Genomic DNA, 17,615 nt, shown 5'->3' on the forward strand with positions numbered 1-17,615 from the left:
AATATTTTTTAAATTGAAGCGAGAAATAACTTTAAACATGATTTAACGGTTAGACAAACTGGTCGTTAGTCACCGGTAAAAGTAGAAATATTCATTTATCTCTCTGCTCTCACTCTAAGAGCTCTTCAAGCTCAACTCTGAGTAAGACCCGTATACTCTACTCTTTTAATATCTCACTTTTAACCGTATATAATTGCTATAATTGTTGTGTTTAATAGTCTCACTGTTTATATTATATTGTCCTGCTAAGCTGCAATGTGTTATTGTGGTTTTAAACATTCTGTTGAGCATTTGCACAATGCATACCAAGTGTTTGATGAATTCCCCTTATAATTCCATGCCCATTTTAGTTCTTGATGTTTTATTTTATTAACTACGGTAAATGGGTGGGTATGGAAATCTATGCAAGTGATTTCCTTATCACGAGAGTTACTATTACTGTTAAGCTCCCATTCCTGCTGTCGAGAAACTGTAATTGACTGTACGAACTACGAAGCCTATATGTTCCAGTTCCCAATCCTGAGGAAGTAGTCCCTCTTTCTAGTGCAGCTTAGGAAGTGACAGTTAGTGTATTTATCCCATTGAGCGAAGTGAGGTGAATGTTTTGGTTAATGTGTCGCAAGTATCGTCACAGTTTTAGATTAGTTGAGAAGAGTGACGACGACTGCACGGGAAATTATTTGCTTATCTTTCTATGCTAAGTATTAGAAGTATTAGAAGGCTGCTGCTACAGCCCAACACTCTTCTGGGCCGGGTTTGATCACTTATGCTAGGAACCGAGTAAGGGCAAAGCCGTCTAGTCATAAGAAGTGAAGGGGCAAGACAGTCTTTGTGCAAGTGGTAGAAAAGGGGGCAACTGCTAGGGTTTTGGGCATCGATTAAAGTATTGAGTGAGTATAGTTTGGGAGAGGCTACATCTCGAAAGTGGCTAGTTCAATTGTAATTCTGAATTGTAATTGCAATTGTTCATATCTGTTAAGTTCCTATTTCTATCTAGTACATTATTGCGTTAAATACAAGCTGTTGTTGGAGAGTTACTATCTAATCTCTAGCAAAAGTGGTATCAGAGCCCTTTGTTCCGATCTATGGCGCCACCCACTGATAAGGAGCGTTTGGAAAGACTTGAGTCTCAGCTTGAGGCGGTAACGGAGTCGGTTCGTGAGAAAATCACGACTGAGGTGTCTGCGGCGGTAAAAGGGGCAATCGCCGCCATGCAACAAACCCTAGTCACTAGGTTTGTTTCTAGTTTTGAAGACGTTTCTCGCCAGCAGGAGGACAAGCTGGCGACGGCGGTGGCTCGCCTTGAAGGGCGCATTTCCAGGGCTCGGGATACTCAAGAATCCCTCATAAACACCATGCGAGACGATCAGATCCGTTTCCAAGCGGATATTCGTTCGACTATTTCATCCATCCAGCAAGCCACAACAAAGTTAGGTGAGATTGGGGGCGACCACGGAGAGGTGGGAGCTGGGTTTGGGGAAGGAAGTAGCAACAGAGGCCCAGTTGGGGGAGGGGCTCTTCCTGGATCTGGGTTTGTAGCTAGAACGAGTGGTGGGGCTGGTACAGGTTCGGGATCTGGTGGTGGTCCTGGCTCAGGTGGGGGATCTGGGTATGCAAGAGAAGAGCCCTTGTTCGTACCTGGTCGACAAGCGTGGCGGCAAAAGAAGTTGGACCTACCTTCTTTTGATGGCACCAACCCAGATGGATGGATACTCCGGGCGGAGCGATTCTTCAAGTTTTATGGGCTCACTGAGGAGGAGAAGGTGGAAGCCACGGTGGTTGCTTTGGACGGGCAGGCCCTGCTATGGTTCCAGTGGGAGCATCGCCGTCGCCCAATTGAGCGTTGGGATCAGGCTAAAACGCTGTTACGACGTCAGTTCCGTTCCCAGACGGCTGGCTCGTTACAAGAGCAATGGCTCGCGCATCGCCAAGGGGGCTCGGTGTCAGATTATCGGCTCAAATTTATCGAATTACTCGCACCTCTGGATAACGTCTCGGAAGAATTGTCATTAGGCCAGTTCCTCAATGGTCTACGAGAGGACATCCGAGCTGAGGTGCGACTGCTTGGGCCATTGACAGTCGACCATGCCATGGAATTAGCCCACATGGTGGAGGAGAAGCTTCGTTGCAGTAAAACGAAGGGCGAATTTAGAGGCAATTTGAGCCCGGTGGTGAAACCTACGGGTAGTGGTTGGGGAGGTACTGCTGTCTCATCTCCCCGTTCACAGACCTCAAGTGCGACATCATCACCAAACTCCATTGCTAGCTATAGTGCATTAGTTAGCAGCCCAGCGTTGTCCAGTAAACAGTCAGGGGAGTTGCGTCGTCTAAGCGACAAGGAGTTGCAGGAAAAGCGTTCTAAAGGCCTATGTTTCCGCTGCGATGGCAAGTGGAGTGTGGGTCATAAGTGCCATCGCAAGGAATTGAGTGTTTTGCTGGCCCAGGAGGATTTGTCTCTGGAGGATATATTGAGCTTGGAGGAGTGTAAACAGGACGGTGAACCGAATGCAGAGGATGACCTGCAACCTGAAATCTCTCTCAACTCCGTGGTGGGACTGACTAGCCCCAAAACGTTCAAGTTGCGTGGTGAAATTAATGGCACCCCCGTGATCGTCATGATTGACCCCGGGGCCACACACAACTTCATCGCAGTTAAGGCAATGCAGGAATTGGGAATTGAATGTCGGCCCTCCAAATGTTTTGGTGTGTCGCTTGGGACTGGGGAAACAGTGCAGAGCCAGGGGGAGTGCAAATTAGTGATATTGTTATTGCAAGGTCTTACAATCGTTGAGGACTATCTACCAATTACTCTGGGAAACTCAGACATTATATTGGGGTTACAATGGCTGGAAAAACTTGGGACAATGTCGGCTAATTGGAAATCGCAGACTATTACCTTCAAAATGGGGTCAGAAATGGTGACTTTGAAGGGTGACGCTTCCTTGGGAAGATCTGGCATTTCGTTAAAGGCAATGTTTAAGACTCTGAAGAAGCAGGGAACGGGCTATTTGGTTGAGTTAAATCATTTAGGGGTGGAGAACCATCAAGTTCCGCAGAGTGTCCCTGCGTTTTTGCAACCTGTGGTAAACCAGTATAACGAGGTCTTCCACCTTCCTACAGGGCTGCCCCCAGTGAGGTATCAGGATCATGGAATAGTGCTGAAAGAGGGCTCAGACCCGGTGAATGTACGACCCTACCGGTACCCCCAGGCACAAAAAGAAGAAATTGAGCGTTTAATTCATGACATGCTAGCAGCAGGCATCATCCAGCCGTCCAACAGCCCCTTCTCCAGTCCGGTCCTCCTTGTTAAAAAGAAGGATGGCTCGTGGCGGTTCTGCGTAGACTACCGAGCCCTGAACAAAGCTACTGTTCCCAATAAGTTTCCCATACCCATGATTGACGAATTATTAGACGAGTTGCATGGGGCGAAAGTTTTTACTAAGTTGGACTTAAAGTCGGGATATCACCAGGTGAGGGTTCGAAGTGAAGATGTTCCCAAAACGGCATTTCGTACACACGAGGGACACTATGAATTCCTCGTTATGCCGTTTGGCCTCACCAACGCCCCCGCAACCTTCCAAGCTATTATGAACGAAGTGTTCCGCCCCTTCCTTCGTCGATTTGTCTTGGTGTTTTTCGACGACATTTTAATTTACAGTAATACAGAAGAGGAACATGTCCAGCATGTGGAAACAGTTTTTGGGTTGCTGAAATTACATCATTTGTATGTGAACCAAAAAAATGTGAATTTGGGAGCCATCAAGTTGCTTATCTGGGTCACATGATCTCAGCAGAAGGGGTGGCTGTTGAGCCCGACAAAGTGCAGGCTGTAGTAGAGTGGTCAGTGCCCCAGAATATCAGGGAGTTACGGGGATTTCTTGGGTTGTCAGGGTATTACCGGAAATTTATCCGTAATTATGCAAACATCGCTTACCCGCTCACTGAACAGTTGAAGAGGGATAGCTTTAGTTGGAGTACAGCAGCTACACAAGCCTTCACTGCCCTCAAACAGGCTTTAGTCACAGCTCCGGTACTCGCATTGCCTGACTTCAGCCTTCCCTTTGTCATCGAAACAGACGCTTCAGGCTATGGGTTGGGCGCTGTCCTCCTTCAAAACGATCACCCGATAGCCTACTTCAGCAAAATTTTGGGGGAACGTGCAAGGTTGAAGTCCATATACGAAAAGGAACTAATGGCTATGGTATTGGCAGTGCAAAAGTGGAGGCCATACTTGCTAGGCCATCTGTTCATAATCCGCACTGACCAACGCAGCCTCAAATTTTTACTGGAACAACGCGAGGTGGGAATGGATTACCAAAGGTGGGTGAGCAAATTGTTCGGTTATCAGTTCCAAATAGAATACAAGCCTGGCATTACTAATAAGGCGGCAGATGCCCTTTCACGGAAGGCACCACCCGAGTCTGAGCTGAGTATGTTAATTGCTACAGGGGGAATTGCATGGGATGACATTTATCAGAAGTTGAAAGCTGACCCCGCCTTACAGAAACTGGCAGAGAGGCTGTCCCAGGGTGAGACACAACTCAAAGGGTACGAGTTGGTCCGAGGTGTGGTCTGTTACAAGGGACGAGTTGTTGTGCCTTCTAAATCGGAGTTGATACCTCGATTACTACAGGAGTACCATGATTCCCCCATTGGTGGGCATTCGGGGGACAATAAAACCTATCAGAGACTAAAAAGGGAGTGGTTTTGGGAAGGAATGAGGAAGATGGTCGCTGATTATGTTAAGGGGTGTTCCACCTGTCAGCAGCAGAAAACTTCATCCCTCATGCCAGCTGGTCTCCTACAACCATTACCCATTCCGGAGCGCATTTGGGAGGACATTTCCATTGACTTTGTAGAGGGGTTGCCCAAGTCTGGGGGAGTTGACACAGTGTTGGTAGTAGTTGATCGGTTGTCAAAGTATGCGCATTTTTTGGGGTTGTCTCACCCTTTCACAGCTCCCACAGTAGCCCAACTGTTTATCAAGGAAGTAGTTCGACTGCATGGTTATCCCTCCACTATAGTTTCAGACCGTGACCGCATATTTCTCAGTTTGTTTTGGCGCGAGTTGTTCAGGGTTCAAGGAACGGCATTACACCGTAGCACAGCTTACCACCCCCAGTCCGATGGCCAAACGGAGGTGGTAAATAAAACATTGGAAGGGTATTTGCGTTGTTTCATCAGCGGCAAGCCAAGGGACTGGGCAAAATGGCTTCCGTGGGCAGAATATTGGTATAACACATCGACACATTCCTCCACCAAATACTCTCCGTTTGAGATTGTTTATGGCAGACCCCCTCCTCAGTTGGTTAGGTTCAATGCTCACAACACTGCTGTAGCTTCACTGGAGGAACAATTAATTCGTAGGGATGCTCTTTTGGCTGAACTGAAAACAAATTTGGAGCGAGCTCAGCAGCAGATGAAATGGTATGAGAATCGTCATAGACGCCATGTAGAATTTCAGGAAGGGGACATGGTTTACTTAAAGCTCCAGCCGTATCGGCAGGTTTCCTTGGCCAGGCGGCCTAATGAGAAGCTTTCTCCTCGCTTCTATGGCCCTTTTAAGGTCCTCAGTCGAGTGGGTAAGGTGGCGTACAGGCTTGAATTACCTCCCACCACTAGCATCCACAATGTGTTCCACATTTCTCAGCTTAAGAAGGCGATTGGTTCAGCTTCTGTCATTTCATCTATTCCTTCACACATCACTCCCGAGCTGGTTTTTGTAGCAGAGCCTGAGAAACTGTTAGACGTTCGTTTCAAGTTACCAGGGGATTCCAACTTGGCAGAGGTACTCATTAAATGGCAGGACTCCCCGATTTGGGAGGCAACTTGGGAGGACTTTTCTTCTCTGGCACTGCGTTTTCCAGATTTCCACCTTGAGGACAAGGTGAGTCTTTGGGCAGGGGGTAATGCTACAGCCCAACACTCTTCTGGGCCGGGTTTGATCACTTATGCTAGGAACCGAGTAAGGGCAAAGCCGTCTAGTCATAAGAAGTGAAGGGGCAAGACAGTCTTTGTGCAAGTGGTAGAAAAGGGGGCAACTGCTAGGGTTTTGGGCATCGATTAAAGTATTGAGTGAGTATAGTTTGGGAGAGGCTACATCTCGAAAGTGGCTAGTTCAATTGTAATTCTGAATTGTAATTGCAATTGTTCATATCTGTTAAGTTCCTATTTCTATCTAGTACATTATTGCGTTAAATACAAGCTGTTGTTGGAGAGTTACTATCTAATCTCTAGCAGCTGCTTCTCCCATTATGCTCTAACACTCAGTGAAGTTTTGCTATTTTAAGTGTTATCTGGCGATTTTAATATATTACCATATGTTTAGATGGTGCTTTATATATGCATGTAGTGTTACTTTATGGTTGTTTGAATAATTTTACAGATGCGAATTCAGAATTGTGCAGTTAGTGACGGTTCTAAATAATTTTATATTTTGTGATGATTAGCTGGAAAAGAATTGACAATGAACAAGAAAGATGAGGTTTCTAAGAAAGACAAGATTCAAGTGGTCAAGCTGGACAAGGCTTTTAAATTGGTAATAATTCACTTATTTGACTTCCACATATTTGAAGTTGATTGCCATGTTCGCGGCCTCGTATTATCACCTGAATTTATTTCCAGCAATGAATTTTAATCTTGCATCCCAAAAACCTTGTAGAAGTCCCACATGCTAAGCACGAGGCATCTGCCAAACTATCAACTATCAATCTGTCTAAATTAAATTTGTTGTGAATAATAGATTTGAGTTTATTAGGTAAATAGCATATGCAAAGTAAAGATTATTTAATAAAATGTAAACTTGGTTTTCTTTGACAACGCAGCACATCATAGATATACAAGTAAATTCGTTTAAACATATTTATATCGGTGCTACAGGGTTGTCATATATGCAGACCTCTCCTTGATGTTTGTACTGGTTTTACATATTTTGAGATAGTTTCTGTTGTTAAGAGGGTGATCAGGATCTAAACTCAGCTGTACTTATCTAGCAATTTGGGTCAATTTGTTTCAGAAGAGTGTTTGCACTTATTTTAGTGATGATTGAGTTAGGTGGAACCGTGTAGGTTACCCTACGATGTTATGTGATGAATTTTTCATATATGGTCAGTGTTCTAAAAAGCAGCCAAGCATTGAAGTTAATCTCTGCAATTCACCTTACACCAAGTGCTAAAGTTAGTTTCTGCAAATTCACCTTACACCACACAGTGAAGTTAATCTCTGCAAATTGACCATATGCCAAACAGTAAAGTTACTTATGAATAAAAGATGAACTAATTATATAAATTTAAGTAATAAATGATAAAATTATGCTCTATATTAATTTCGAGATTTCACAAAGACGCTTGTTTGTGGATATAGCTTTATAAGGAAACTAAAGTAGTGTCATTTGTAGATTATAAGGTAGTTTGTACAGGGCGCACACAGACGATATCATTTTGGTAGTGTTCCATACTTCTTATTTTTTGTTCGATTTGATTTTGATGGATATGCGTCTTTACATGTTTCGTAACTACCCCTTCCATCGACCTTATTATATTTTTGTATATAGCAAGAGAGTTTGCTGTACATCCTGAGATTTCATATCGTTCCCTTCATCCATGTATTATCGTATGAAGTGTATGGATATGTTGTACCTACATAATCTCAATCAGCTCCACAAATTTTCATACTCTCTTTTAATTGTGTTTTCTCAAGTTAATCATGCATATTTATATTTTATTTCCAGTGCATTTTACTAATTTAATTATTGCAGCTTTCCATTATTAATGAACCTATAAATTTTTTGATCCTAAGGTTTTCTTCTTTGTGCAGGCCGAGAAATGGGTCAAAAATATGAGTAAATCTTCAGAGGACCAATCTACCAAAGGACTATTAACGGCCTGACCTCCTAGGTTGGTCACTACTAAACTAGCTCCATGTTGGAATCTATAAAAAGTCATGTAAGCTGGCTTACTATGAAAAACCCTACAATTTCAAATTTTTCCCAAAAAGAAGAAATTCACCTTTTGGAAGAAGCTAAACAAGTGACCTGTCGTGAAGTTTTTATATTATATATATTTATTGAAACTTAACTTCTATCCTTGTAGAATTTGACTTGACCACTAAATCCCAATGTTGAATTAAGTTTTTTATGCCGCTTTTACCCAACCTCAGTTGACGTGTATAAATGTAATTATTATAAGCTAAGAAACTAAACACATTGTATTATTTTATGTTATGAGATATCTTCAGGCTTGGGTTAGGTGCAGCAGTTCCGCGCCAAGCCCCTGTTGCACCTTCAAGTGACCCGGTCGAAAGAAAGTTACGCGGAAATTTGGATGCGGCAAAAAGGAAAGCTGCCAAATATGCTTTGGAATCTGTGCCATCTGCAAGAGATGAAAGTGTTGACGAAGATAGTGAAGAGGAGCTAGAGAGCAGGAGCAGAGCAATTTCCAAAAGACCAGCCACTAATTCCAAGTCATCTTTACAGGCAAGAAAAAAGCAGAAGTAGATTGACTTTGTATATTTAAAGCTAAGGTTCCTACCTTCTCTATAATGTTACGTCAATGTTCTGGCAAACAAATTTCAGCACCAATATATAGACAAATATGATATTCCCTTATGCCCTGTTTGGGAACATGGATTTCATTTGAAATTCTGGATTTCATCAAATAACTTGTTTGGAAGTTTGAATTTGGATTTCATTTGAAATCCACACATTCAAATACTAGTATAAATTTGAGAATTTGAAATGAGAAATCAAATCTTGTCATTTGAATTCCATCATTTGAAATGAAATGTTGGTTTCCAAACGGCCTCTTAGGTTGATTCTCACATATAGAAAATTTAAGTTTTACATATAATTAGTACTCTGAGGGATTAGTTACCAGAAACTTTACCTGAATCTTCAATATGATATTGCTGCTGCAGTGCAACTTCTCTAAGGACTCTTATGAGTTATAATACTTATTGAGTAGAGAGCATGTGTGGATATTGTACTCCTAAAACTGTGGTTCCTAGTTAGTTTACTCAAGGATTAACTATCTTCTCATATAATGTTGCTTAATTGATATTCTTGATGATAATAATGTAATATATATAAAACTAATATAGAGATTTGATGGCATTATACTATTATAGTAAGTAGTTTTAATATTCATGGTTCCTATAATACAGAATTGATATAGAATGCTTTCTGTAAATCAGGAAATAACTTTGTTTAGTAGAACTCTGTTCATTATTAATTTCCATCAAAATCTACTTGCATCCTCTTTTTGCATACCAAATATGCCCTTTCTTATTCGTCTCGCTGGCACAACATGACATGCTATCTGACAACCTAGTGGCTCTTGCTGAACACCGTATATACTTATTATTTTCTTACTCTCTTTGCCTCTTTGGTGTGCTATGTCTTTAGGAAAGAAGGGTACTTCTTGTTCCTAAAGCATACATTATCAATGTCATTCTCTTTTCTTTTGTTGAATGATTGTCGAACTTAAATCAATATGTGGAGACCTGGATGCATGTGTTTCATGTTTAGTAACTGGAAAAAAAATGTTGCAACAACCCCCCTTGTCATCCTTATTTTCTTGTCGAACAACATGAGCACGAGATTTCAGAGACTTTCAGGGAAACCTGATGACTTAATGAAACATCTTTCGTACATGACTGAGTTTTGGATTAACATATTTATATTTACAGGCAACATACAGATAAGCATGACTATGACTTAGGCAAGACTGCTCTCGTTCCACCAATCCTCGCCATATTTGCCAGTTATGATACTGGAACATAAACATTTGGATAATAATGCCACATTTCCTTTGTACAAAGATGTAGTAATTTCTAATCCTCCTTTGTACTTCTGGATTTGTTTAAACAACGCTCCTTCCAAATTTAAACTTCATACCATTGCTTAATCCCACCCCCGAAGCCTTTGTCATTAGCAAATGCAAAACTTCACTTATGATGTGTTCAACTTAAACAACGTAGGAGAGAATGGGGCTCCTTGTCATAAGCCTCAACCCGTACTAAATTCTGTCGAAGAAATAGTTTAAAGATCGACTTGAACCATATTCGTCATTTCTTTCCAAATCCAAAATCTTCAAGACTTGGAACAAATAACTCCATTTTACTAACTTGGATGTTTTTTTTAAAGTCTATTTTGAAAATTCGACCTTCCACATCCCCTCTGCCCAAACTATGATGAACTAGCTCTTTAACTATAAGAACACTCTCAAAGATGTTTCTTCCTTTTATAAAAGCAAATTGCTCCTTTGAAATGATATTGCTGAGCACTTTGCTTAATCTGTCTGTTAAGAGTTCTTAAAATGGTCTCTAAAAACGTCTGACTTCATCCAGATTACTGAACCATTTACCATTAAACATCACCCCATCTATGATTCAAAGTAGTTAGGAGTTACACAGGCAGCGAAAACAAGTAACATAAGAAGTTTTGCACAAGTGCATTGCGGTAGAGAAGAGAAAGAATGTAAGAGAGGTCGAGAAGCAAACCTCAAAAAACATCAATCAAGTTGAATGCCATGAACTAAATATTTATCCGGAAATCTTTGTTCTTTTTTTGCTCACAACTAACAAGTATCTTGAAAAATGTACAACATTCTCAACTAAGAAATAAAAGGGGACGCGATAAAGGAAATACATACTTCCTGAACAGAAGGCTACAATGCACTCATCATCACACCATTCACTAAGCTCAAACTAAAGAAAAGTGAAGTTAAAAAATGAAACTGGAGCACTTAGATCAATCTAGCTATATGATCTCAAACCAACACTTCCATCACCGTTGAAATTGCCCGTCATGACCTTTGCACAAGTACTGATACTCGTGTCTTATTACGTCTTTCGCAAAGAAGAACTGTATGGTAAGTTGTCTACGCCAAGACAAACCAAACCAAACCAAACCAAACCAAACACACCACTACATGATTATATATGCCACTCGTAAGTTGAGGGCGCACCAATCAAGGAAAAAGAACAGTCAAAATCTTCAAGGAGATTTGTGAGAATTAGATTTAGGCTAAGGTAACTTGTCTCTGGGCTATAAGTATAATTGTCACCAAGATACAGAAGGGAATGCAATATTGTGGGGCACGAAACCTGGTTCAAGAAGCAGCAGGTTCATGAAAGGATGATATCTTACTGACAGATAGGATTCTCTTCATCTTTGGCCAATGTGTGTGAAATCACCAAACTCCAATCCTCTGTAGCGTGATCATCAGAGAACAGAATCAGTTCTTCCACCATTTCGTCAATAATGAACTTTTCCAACTCAATAACAATGTGATCAGTTTCGAAATAGAGGTCCATCCATTTTTCAAATTTCGGCATGTCTTTCCTGACCAGCTGCTCGAGAGATTGTGAAGCTGGATGCTGCAGAATTTCCATTTCAACTCCTCTCCAAACCTCATTGATAAGCTTCATCCCGTTTGGGACTGGGTATATACCCTGTCTGACAAATGAGCGGGTGAAATAGCGTTCACATGTCTCCTTCAGGGCTTTGTCTGTGCAGTCAAAGAGGAGCCTCTGGTCATTAGACCTGCTTGAAAATAACTCTACTTCGTCAAATAATGACGGGTCAAGAATTTTGTCTGACAAAAGCCACCTCAAAAGATACTCATCCCAGTTCAATCCTGAACCTAGCAACACGGCTTCTACATATTCAAATGCTGATTCCCCGTCTTCCATGCAAGTTCCTATACTTACCGTGTGATTCACATCAGAAGAATCCCATTCATCAAAACAGATGTGCAATGGTTCAATCGTTTCTTTAACTGAAAGGTTTTCGTTATAATACTTTAGCACAAGAGAGAAGATCCAAATGACAAGAATATATCTGGAAATTTACAAGCATTGTAGCATACCGGGTATTAGTTTGCTGCTTGCAGGGCTGATGTCATCGTCAGAATCAAATGGTTCAAGAATAGATATGGGACTTGGTCTGTCTGCTCTATCAACGCAATTGTCAAAGCTACCAATTTCCACGGTTGTAATAGGGCTTGTTGGGGATACTGGTGGAGAATGTATGAGCATCTCATCTCTGATTGGGTTCTGAAGAAAGGTAAATCAAACTTAAGTTTGGTTATGACATGTGAATACTGGAGAAGTAAGAATCTAAGGGAATAATGTTTGTATCGTAGCTATCATCCTCAGTTCTCCTCAAAAGAGAATAAATAATAAATATTCGATGAACAGAATTTTACCAATGTCAGTATGCTGGCAGACTTTTCTTTGTCAGAAATTTCAGCTGCCTCAAGAATTTCAATCGCTCTAATCAGAGGTACGCTACTTGATTTGCAAGAGTCTTCCTCTAGTTCAATATCTTCCCACAAATATGACTCGGTTGTTACAATCTCAGGCAATTCTGCACAAAAAAAAAAGAGAAAAGATTAGACTGCCTGACCAACGTTAATTTTATATAATATGTGGTCAAAGGAGTAAATAATACATTGAAACTTCTTTCTGACAACGGGAAAAGGATACCTTCACAAATTTCTTCATCATGGGTGGAAGACATGGTTCCTTCAACTCCTTTTTCATTACTTTGTTCACCTAATATATATGGATCGAAGATGCATGATAATACTTTCTTATCTGTTTCTTCTACAGAAATGCATGAGCCACTCTCTAAGCATTGCTTTGGTGGAAGTTGCTGACTGACATGGTTTTCTTGAAGGATGCATGGCATGTTTTCTTGGACAATGTCAGATTTTCCGGGAGGAAATAATTTTACCTGTGGAGTTAGAAAAATGTGATTGCCGTTATTTCCAGGACTGGAACTAGGAGTAGAGCTGTACTCAGGTAGAGAAAGAATCTTAGCCAAAGTTTTAGGCAACTGCTTCCTCACTCTATCTTCCTTCTCATCCCCATTGCTTAGCATCTCTGAAAGATGCTTCTTGGCTTCATTGTATATTTTAGGAATTGCTTGCTTAGAATTTCCATCATGTTCATTCACTCCAGTTGTTTCAGATTCCCCTGGCCTGTTTAATTTGTGATCCTTTTTCATGCCAAGAAGAGATTTTGCAAATCTTTCAGTAAAGAAATGGTTTCTATTAGGAGAACTCCATCCACTATTTCCCTCAACAACACCCTTCTCATGGTTCTTCAGATTTTGAAACTCACGGTGAGATTTACTACTGCGAGATACGCCATGCCATTCTATGCTCATGACATGCTTTAGCTTCTTTTTCATTTCTCTCAAAGAAAATTGGGAATAATTCCTCTCATTCTTTGTTATATCAGCAACGGTCCACTGAGATTCTGGTGAAGCGGTACCAAGGCTTTTAGTATCAGAGTTTTGCAGAGCTGTTGACTCAGGCTTGAGAATTACAATTTTACTTGAAGGTTGAAATTCATCAACGTATTTTGAAGAATCATCATTCTGTGACTTGCCTTTTCTTTTTCTTCTTCTAAAGAAGCTGTGATGCTTTTGGTCAACAAGCTTCTTTAAACTTGATTTATTTGACTCTTGATCTAATAAGCTGGATTCGAATAATGGGTTGGTATGCGGGTCTGTAGTCAAATGACCAGTCTCTATGCGCTGAATGTACTTTGCCAGCATTGAGTTTGGATCATGTAAATGTTCGGAGAATAATTCCTTACTTACCCCCAAAATTTCAAGTGCATCAATAAATTCTTTGAAATGGAGGATATTACAATCTCCTCCAAGATGACCATTATCACCAAACCTCTGACTAATTAACACCTTAAATGCAGCACCTATATCTTCCTGAGCAAGAGAGTACACCTGATTTGACCTGCTGTCATGCCAATCATGCTCGCAAGAACTGCCTTTCTGATTTAACTGGAAAAGCTCCTCTAACATAACTTCCAGATCATGATTATATGGCTTTTCTTGGTTTGAAAGTTGATGAGAAGAACGCGCAGCTACATCCAAATCATTGGCGTGCATATCACAAGATTTAGTATGATTCCTCTTTGGATGTTTAGGTTTATCGCTAAGATGCCCGCCGTTTTCTGAATTTAACTCATGTAGTTGAGCACCAGCAATGTTTATATTCTTCTTCAAACCTTTTGCATCAAACATCCCTCCTTCAATGAGTTTCTTTACGCTAGTATTTATATCATCAGTTTTCGTTTCTTCAAAATCCTGAAGTGTGTTACAATGTTAGTAACTAACTTATTAGTGTACTTTCATGCATAAGGTTGATCCTCTCGAACCATAGATCATATACAGGTAAAATGTGGGCATTTCTAATATAATAGTTAGAAAGTCTGTTTTGCTTGCTTACCTCTGAGGCTGGGTCTTTGTCGTCTTTGTAGGTTAGCATCTTCAGTTTAGTATCAGTACCTGTTCATAGAATTAATTAGTTAATCTGTTTTGACAGAAAAGAGAAAATTAAAATTCTCAATTTACGACAATAAGGCAAGAAGAAAGATTGAAAGTTTCATCTTTTGAAATATGAGTTGTGAAGCAAAACGGCGATTTCCTAATCCCAAAAAAGTTTGAAACTAGGAGAAGATGGTTCTCCAGATGTTAAAAAATAAACACATTTCTCATAGCTTCAGTATTTGGGATCTACTGTGCCTACTAGATTAACTCTTGAATTCTTCTTAAGTTACATAATGAAAAGATTTTTTTTTTCTGTAATACGTAATTAAAGCTCTTTAATAGGGAGCAGCGATTCTATGTTAGTAACACTGGATTCGATGAAGCTATGCCCTTTTCCTCTGGTTATAGTATCAATTATACATATATGTGAGATGGGGATTTCACCAGCAGGATTCCGGCTTCCACGCTTCCTATCTGTGAGAAACTTTCTTGTAGATCTACCATCACGAATGTCAAACATTCTGATTAAACCCCGCATACATCCTGCTTCATCTTTTTCCATTTGCAAAGACTTTCTTTGTCGTCGTTTCCCCATAGCTAGCAGGTGACTTTATTGCTTAACACCTTTAAAATCTAACTATCTTTTGGAATACAGTCGGTATCACCTGATCAAAATATATTGGAATCACATTCAGAGGCAGTATGATATAGTTAATGCACAACCTAATATTCAGAACTTTTGGTTTTCAATACATTAATTTCCACAGGGTTAAACATTTTCATGAAAAAAATTCTACATTCAAAGTTTAAAATTTGTTAAAAATTAAAGTATGTGAGTGAAGCCTGTGATAGTTTCAGCTACATTTCGTATAGATACGGAAAAAACTGAATTAATATGTAACTGGGAAAAGGTAAATGGAGGATCAAGACAAGATTATCAGTCACAAAACATTATAGCAAATGCATTCTTATAGCTAGGAAATGAACAAAGGTTTTCAGATGTAGAAACTCTCTGGCTATTGTCTTCTGATAATCTCAATATGCAGTCAATAAAACCTTCAAAGAATCTGATTATACATTTAGAAAGATCTGCGATCCGCTTACACCCAACTGATTATTAAGTATCCACCACAGGTATGCGAGTAAACTCTTTTAAAGCACATAATAAAGAATATATTTTGCTGATCCAGGTTGATATATCTTGTTTAAAAAAGGATGTTTACTGGGATTTTCGACAAAAAACTAAATGGAGAAGCATGAAACTTTAGAAAACTCTCAACCAAAAATTGAATTTGCCTAAGAAACATATACGAGACACTAGGTACCTGCAAAATTGGAGTCCTTGAAGTTAAAAGGATTGTCAAGAACAAACCGCAGAAAATTCTACTTCCAAGCAAATCAAAAATTCCAATTTGCAACTTGCAAGTTTTACCATGAAGTAAATCTCAAGAAACTGTAGCTTATTGTGGGTGGTAAGGAATCAAAACTTTCCCCTTTTTGCTTTACAGCCATAATCCCCAAAGCAATCCGCAAATTCTCCACATTCTTTGTGACAAATGCAACTTTATCTAATGCTAATATGAGCCTGTCTTATCTTAACAAGACCCTAATGTAACACCTAATGAATCGAGCTTAGGAGCGAATAAACTTCTATTGCAAAATACCAGAATTGCTCCAAGGGCTGTCTCAGAATCTTACAACATAATCAGTCTTGCCTTCAAGTACATCAAACACAATTCACACAAGCAAAAGGCCAGAAGTTTAGCACCTCTCTTACACAAGTCAAAACATCATTTTCCAACACGACCAAACCATCCATTTTTCATCCCTTTCCTTAAAACGAATTTGTCGCTTTTCCTTGAAAGGATAAAAACCTCAAACTGAAGTGTCAAATACCCATCAATACTTGCCAAATTACAGAAAACAACATAACAACTCTAACCTCTTCTGCATAACTGAAAACACCCAAATCAATATATTGAAGCCTTGTAACAAAGATTCACCACAGACCAACTAAACTTGATAAAACTGTGCTTAAGACTGCATGAACAAGATTTTTGTGCATATCATTACATCAAACATATTGATACATAATATAATTGTATATATGCCAAGAATTTGTAGCATAAAATCAAGTAGAGGTAAAAGAAACAAAATCCAAAACCCAGATCTTTTCCATCATTAGAACATTCACCTAGAAAATAAAGAGATACCCACATACATAAAACACAGAAATGTGTATTGGGATTGATAAACTAATTAAGTGCATGACAGGCAGCCATTAAAGACTGAAGAAAAAATCTAGAGTTAGTGGGAATTTAGGCAATGAGATTAGAAGAATACTTTTAATGGTGGGCCATGAGCAAAGCTTTTTGTTGAAGAGATGTCTTCAACTTCAACATTTAATAATCATAATCATAATCATCAATATCACCATTGCAATCAACTCTGTGGGTATGGTGCATTATTCTTCATTCTGTGAGTGGAGATGTGTGTGTGTAGAAAGGGTTAAACAGAGAGTGCATGTGTGTGCAGGGGCCGACAGGAGAGACAGGGAGCGTTATACATGTACGTGGAGGCTTTTTGGACAGACTGAAGAAAGAGAAGGGTACAAGTGAAATTGCATGTTTAGGATGAGGCTCAAACTGTAAATACAGGATACATATACGTTGGGATATTTGGGACATTTCTGGCCGAGGAAATAGTCCTTCGCTTCCTTTTATTTTGCTCGTTTGATATGTCGGTACTATTCGTAACATGAGTCAAATTATTAATTTAGATCCGATGTATAACACTAAATATAGCTGTGAGTGATTTTGTTGGATTCGTATTCATGAATATTGTATATTTAATATTAATATAAAATTAAAAATATTAACGATAAAAAATATATATTGACAAAAATGTTAAAGATAAGTAAGGAAATATTAAGAGACGGAGAGAGTAATAAATATAGGCATGAGTAATGGAGTATTCATTGAACATACGTGTGCTTGATCTGTTTAATATTTCTTGACATTTCATTCAATTGAAATGGTTAATACCTAAGTTTTCATCCAATTGCACAAGAACAATGCTAAGTGCATAAAATTGTGTACAGAAAATTTGCACAATTGAAATTGTTGATGTAAATACAAAAGAATCATTCCAATTAAGCCAACTACATGGGGTTAATTATCAAGTTGGTCACTGAAGTGGGCTTAATGTATCAAGTTGGTCACTGAACTCAAAATAGTATCAAGATGGTCACTGAAGTGGCCATAAATATCAAACAAGTACCTTGAAATATGAGTTCAAGTAATAAAAATATTATTTATAA

At 39.5% G+C, this 17,615-nt stretch overlaps 1 protein-coding gene and 1 long non-coding RNA gene across 6 annotated transcripts; one reads left to right on the forward strand and one right to left on the reverse strand.

Annotated features, from left to right (window-relative positions):
• The first annotated feature begins 101 nt into the window (after nt 1-101).
• Nucleotides 102-8,747, forward strand: LOC108216377 (uncharacterized). Of its 3 annotated transcripts, none has more exons than XR_001806078.2 (4): nt 102-141; nt 6,450-6,538; nt 7,816-7,895; nt 8,236-8,747. It is a non-coding gene; the product is annotated as an uncharacterized LOC108216377 (long non-coding RNA). The 3 variants fall into 3 exon arrangements; XR_010291310.1 differs by having other exon boundaries at nt 119-150; XR_010291309.1 differs by lacking the exon at nt 102-141 and having other exon boundaries at nt 6,195-6,538.
• Nucleotides 8,748-10,512: 1,765 nt separating this feature from the next.
• On the reverse strand, nt 10,513-16,923 carry LOC108218690 (uncharacterized). Of its 3 annotated transcripts, XM_017391756.2 has the most exons (8): nt 16,640-16,923; nt 15,622-16,251; nt 14,741-14,961; nt 14,256-14,314; nt 12,487-14,113; nt 12,207-12,367; nt 11,868-12,054; nt 10,513-11,777 (listed from the first exon to the last, which is right to left on the reverse strand). In XM_017391756.2, the coding sequence occupies exons 3-8, from the start codon at nt 14,889-14,891 to the stop codon at nt 11,143-11,145; spliced, it is 2,820 nt and encodes a 939-aa protein (XP_017247245.1). In that variant the 5' UTR covers nt 14,892-14,961; nt 15,622-16,251; nt 16,640-16,923; the 3' UTR covers nt 10,513-11,142. The 3 variants fall into 3 exon arrangements, with proteins under 3 accessions (XP_017247245.1, XP_017247246.1, XP_017247243.1); XM_017391757.2 differs by lacking the exon at nt 15,622-16,251; XM_017391754.2 differs by lacking the exon at nt 16,640-16,923 and having other exon boundaries at nt 15,622-16,619.
• Nucleotides 16,924-17,615: the final 692 nt, after the last annotated feature.

This window comes from Daucus carota, chromosome 4 (genome assembly GCF_001625215.2).
Source record: "Daucus carota subsp. sativus chromosome 4, DH1 v3.0, whole genome shotgun sequence".
Lineage (NCBI taxonomy): Eukaryota > Viridiplantae > Streptophyta > Magnoliopsida > Apiales > Apiaceae > Daucus > Daucus carota.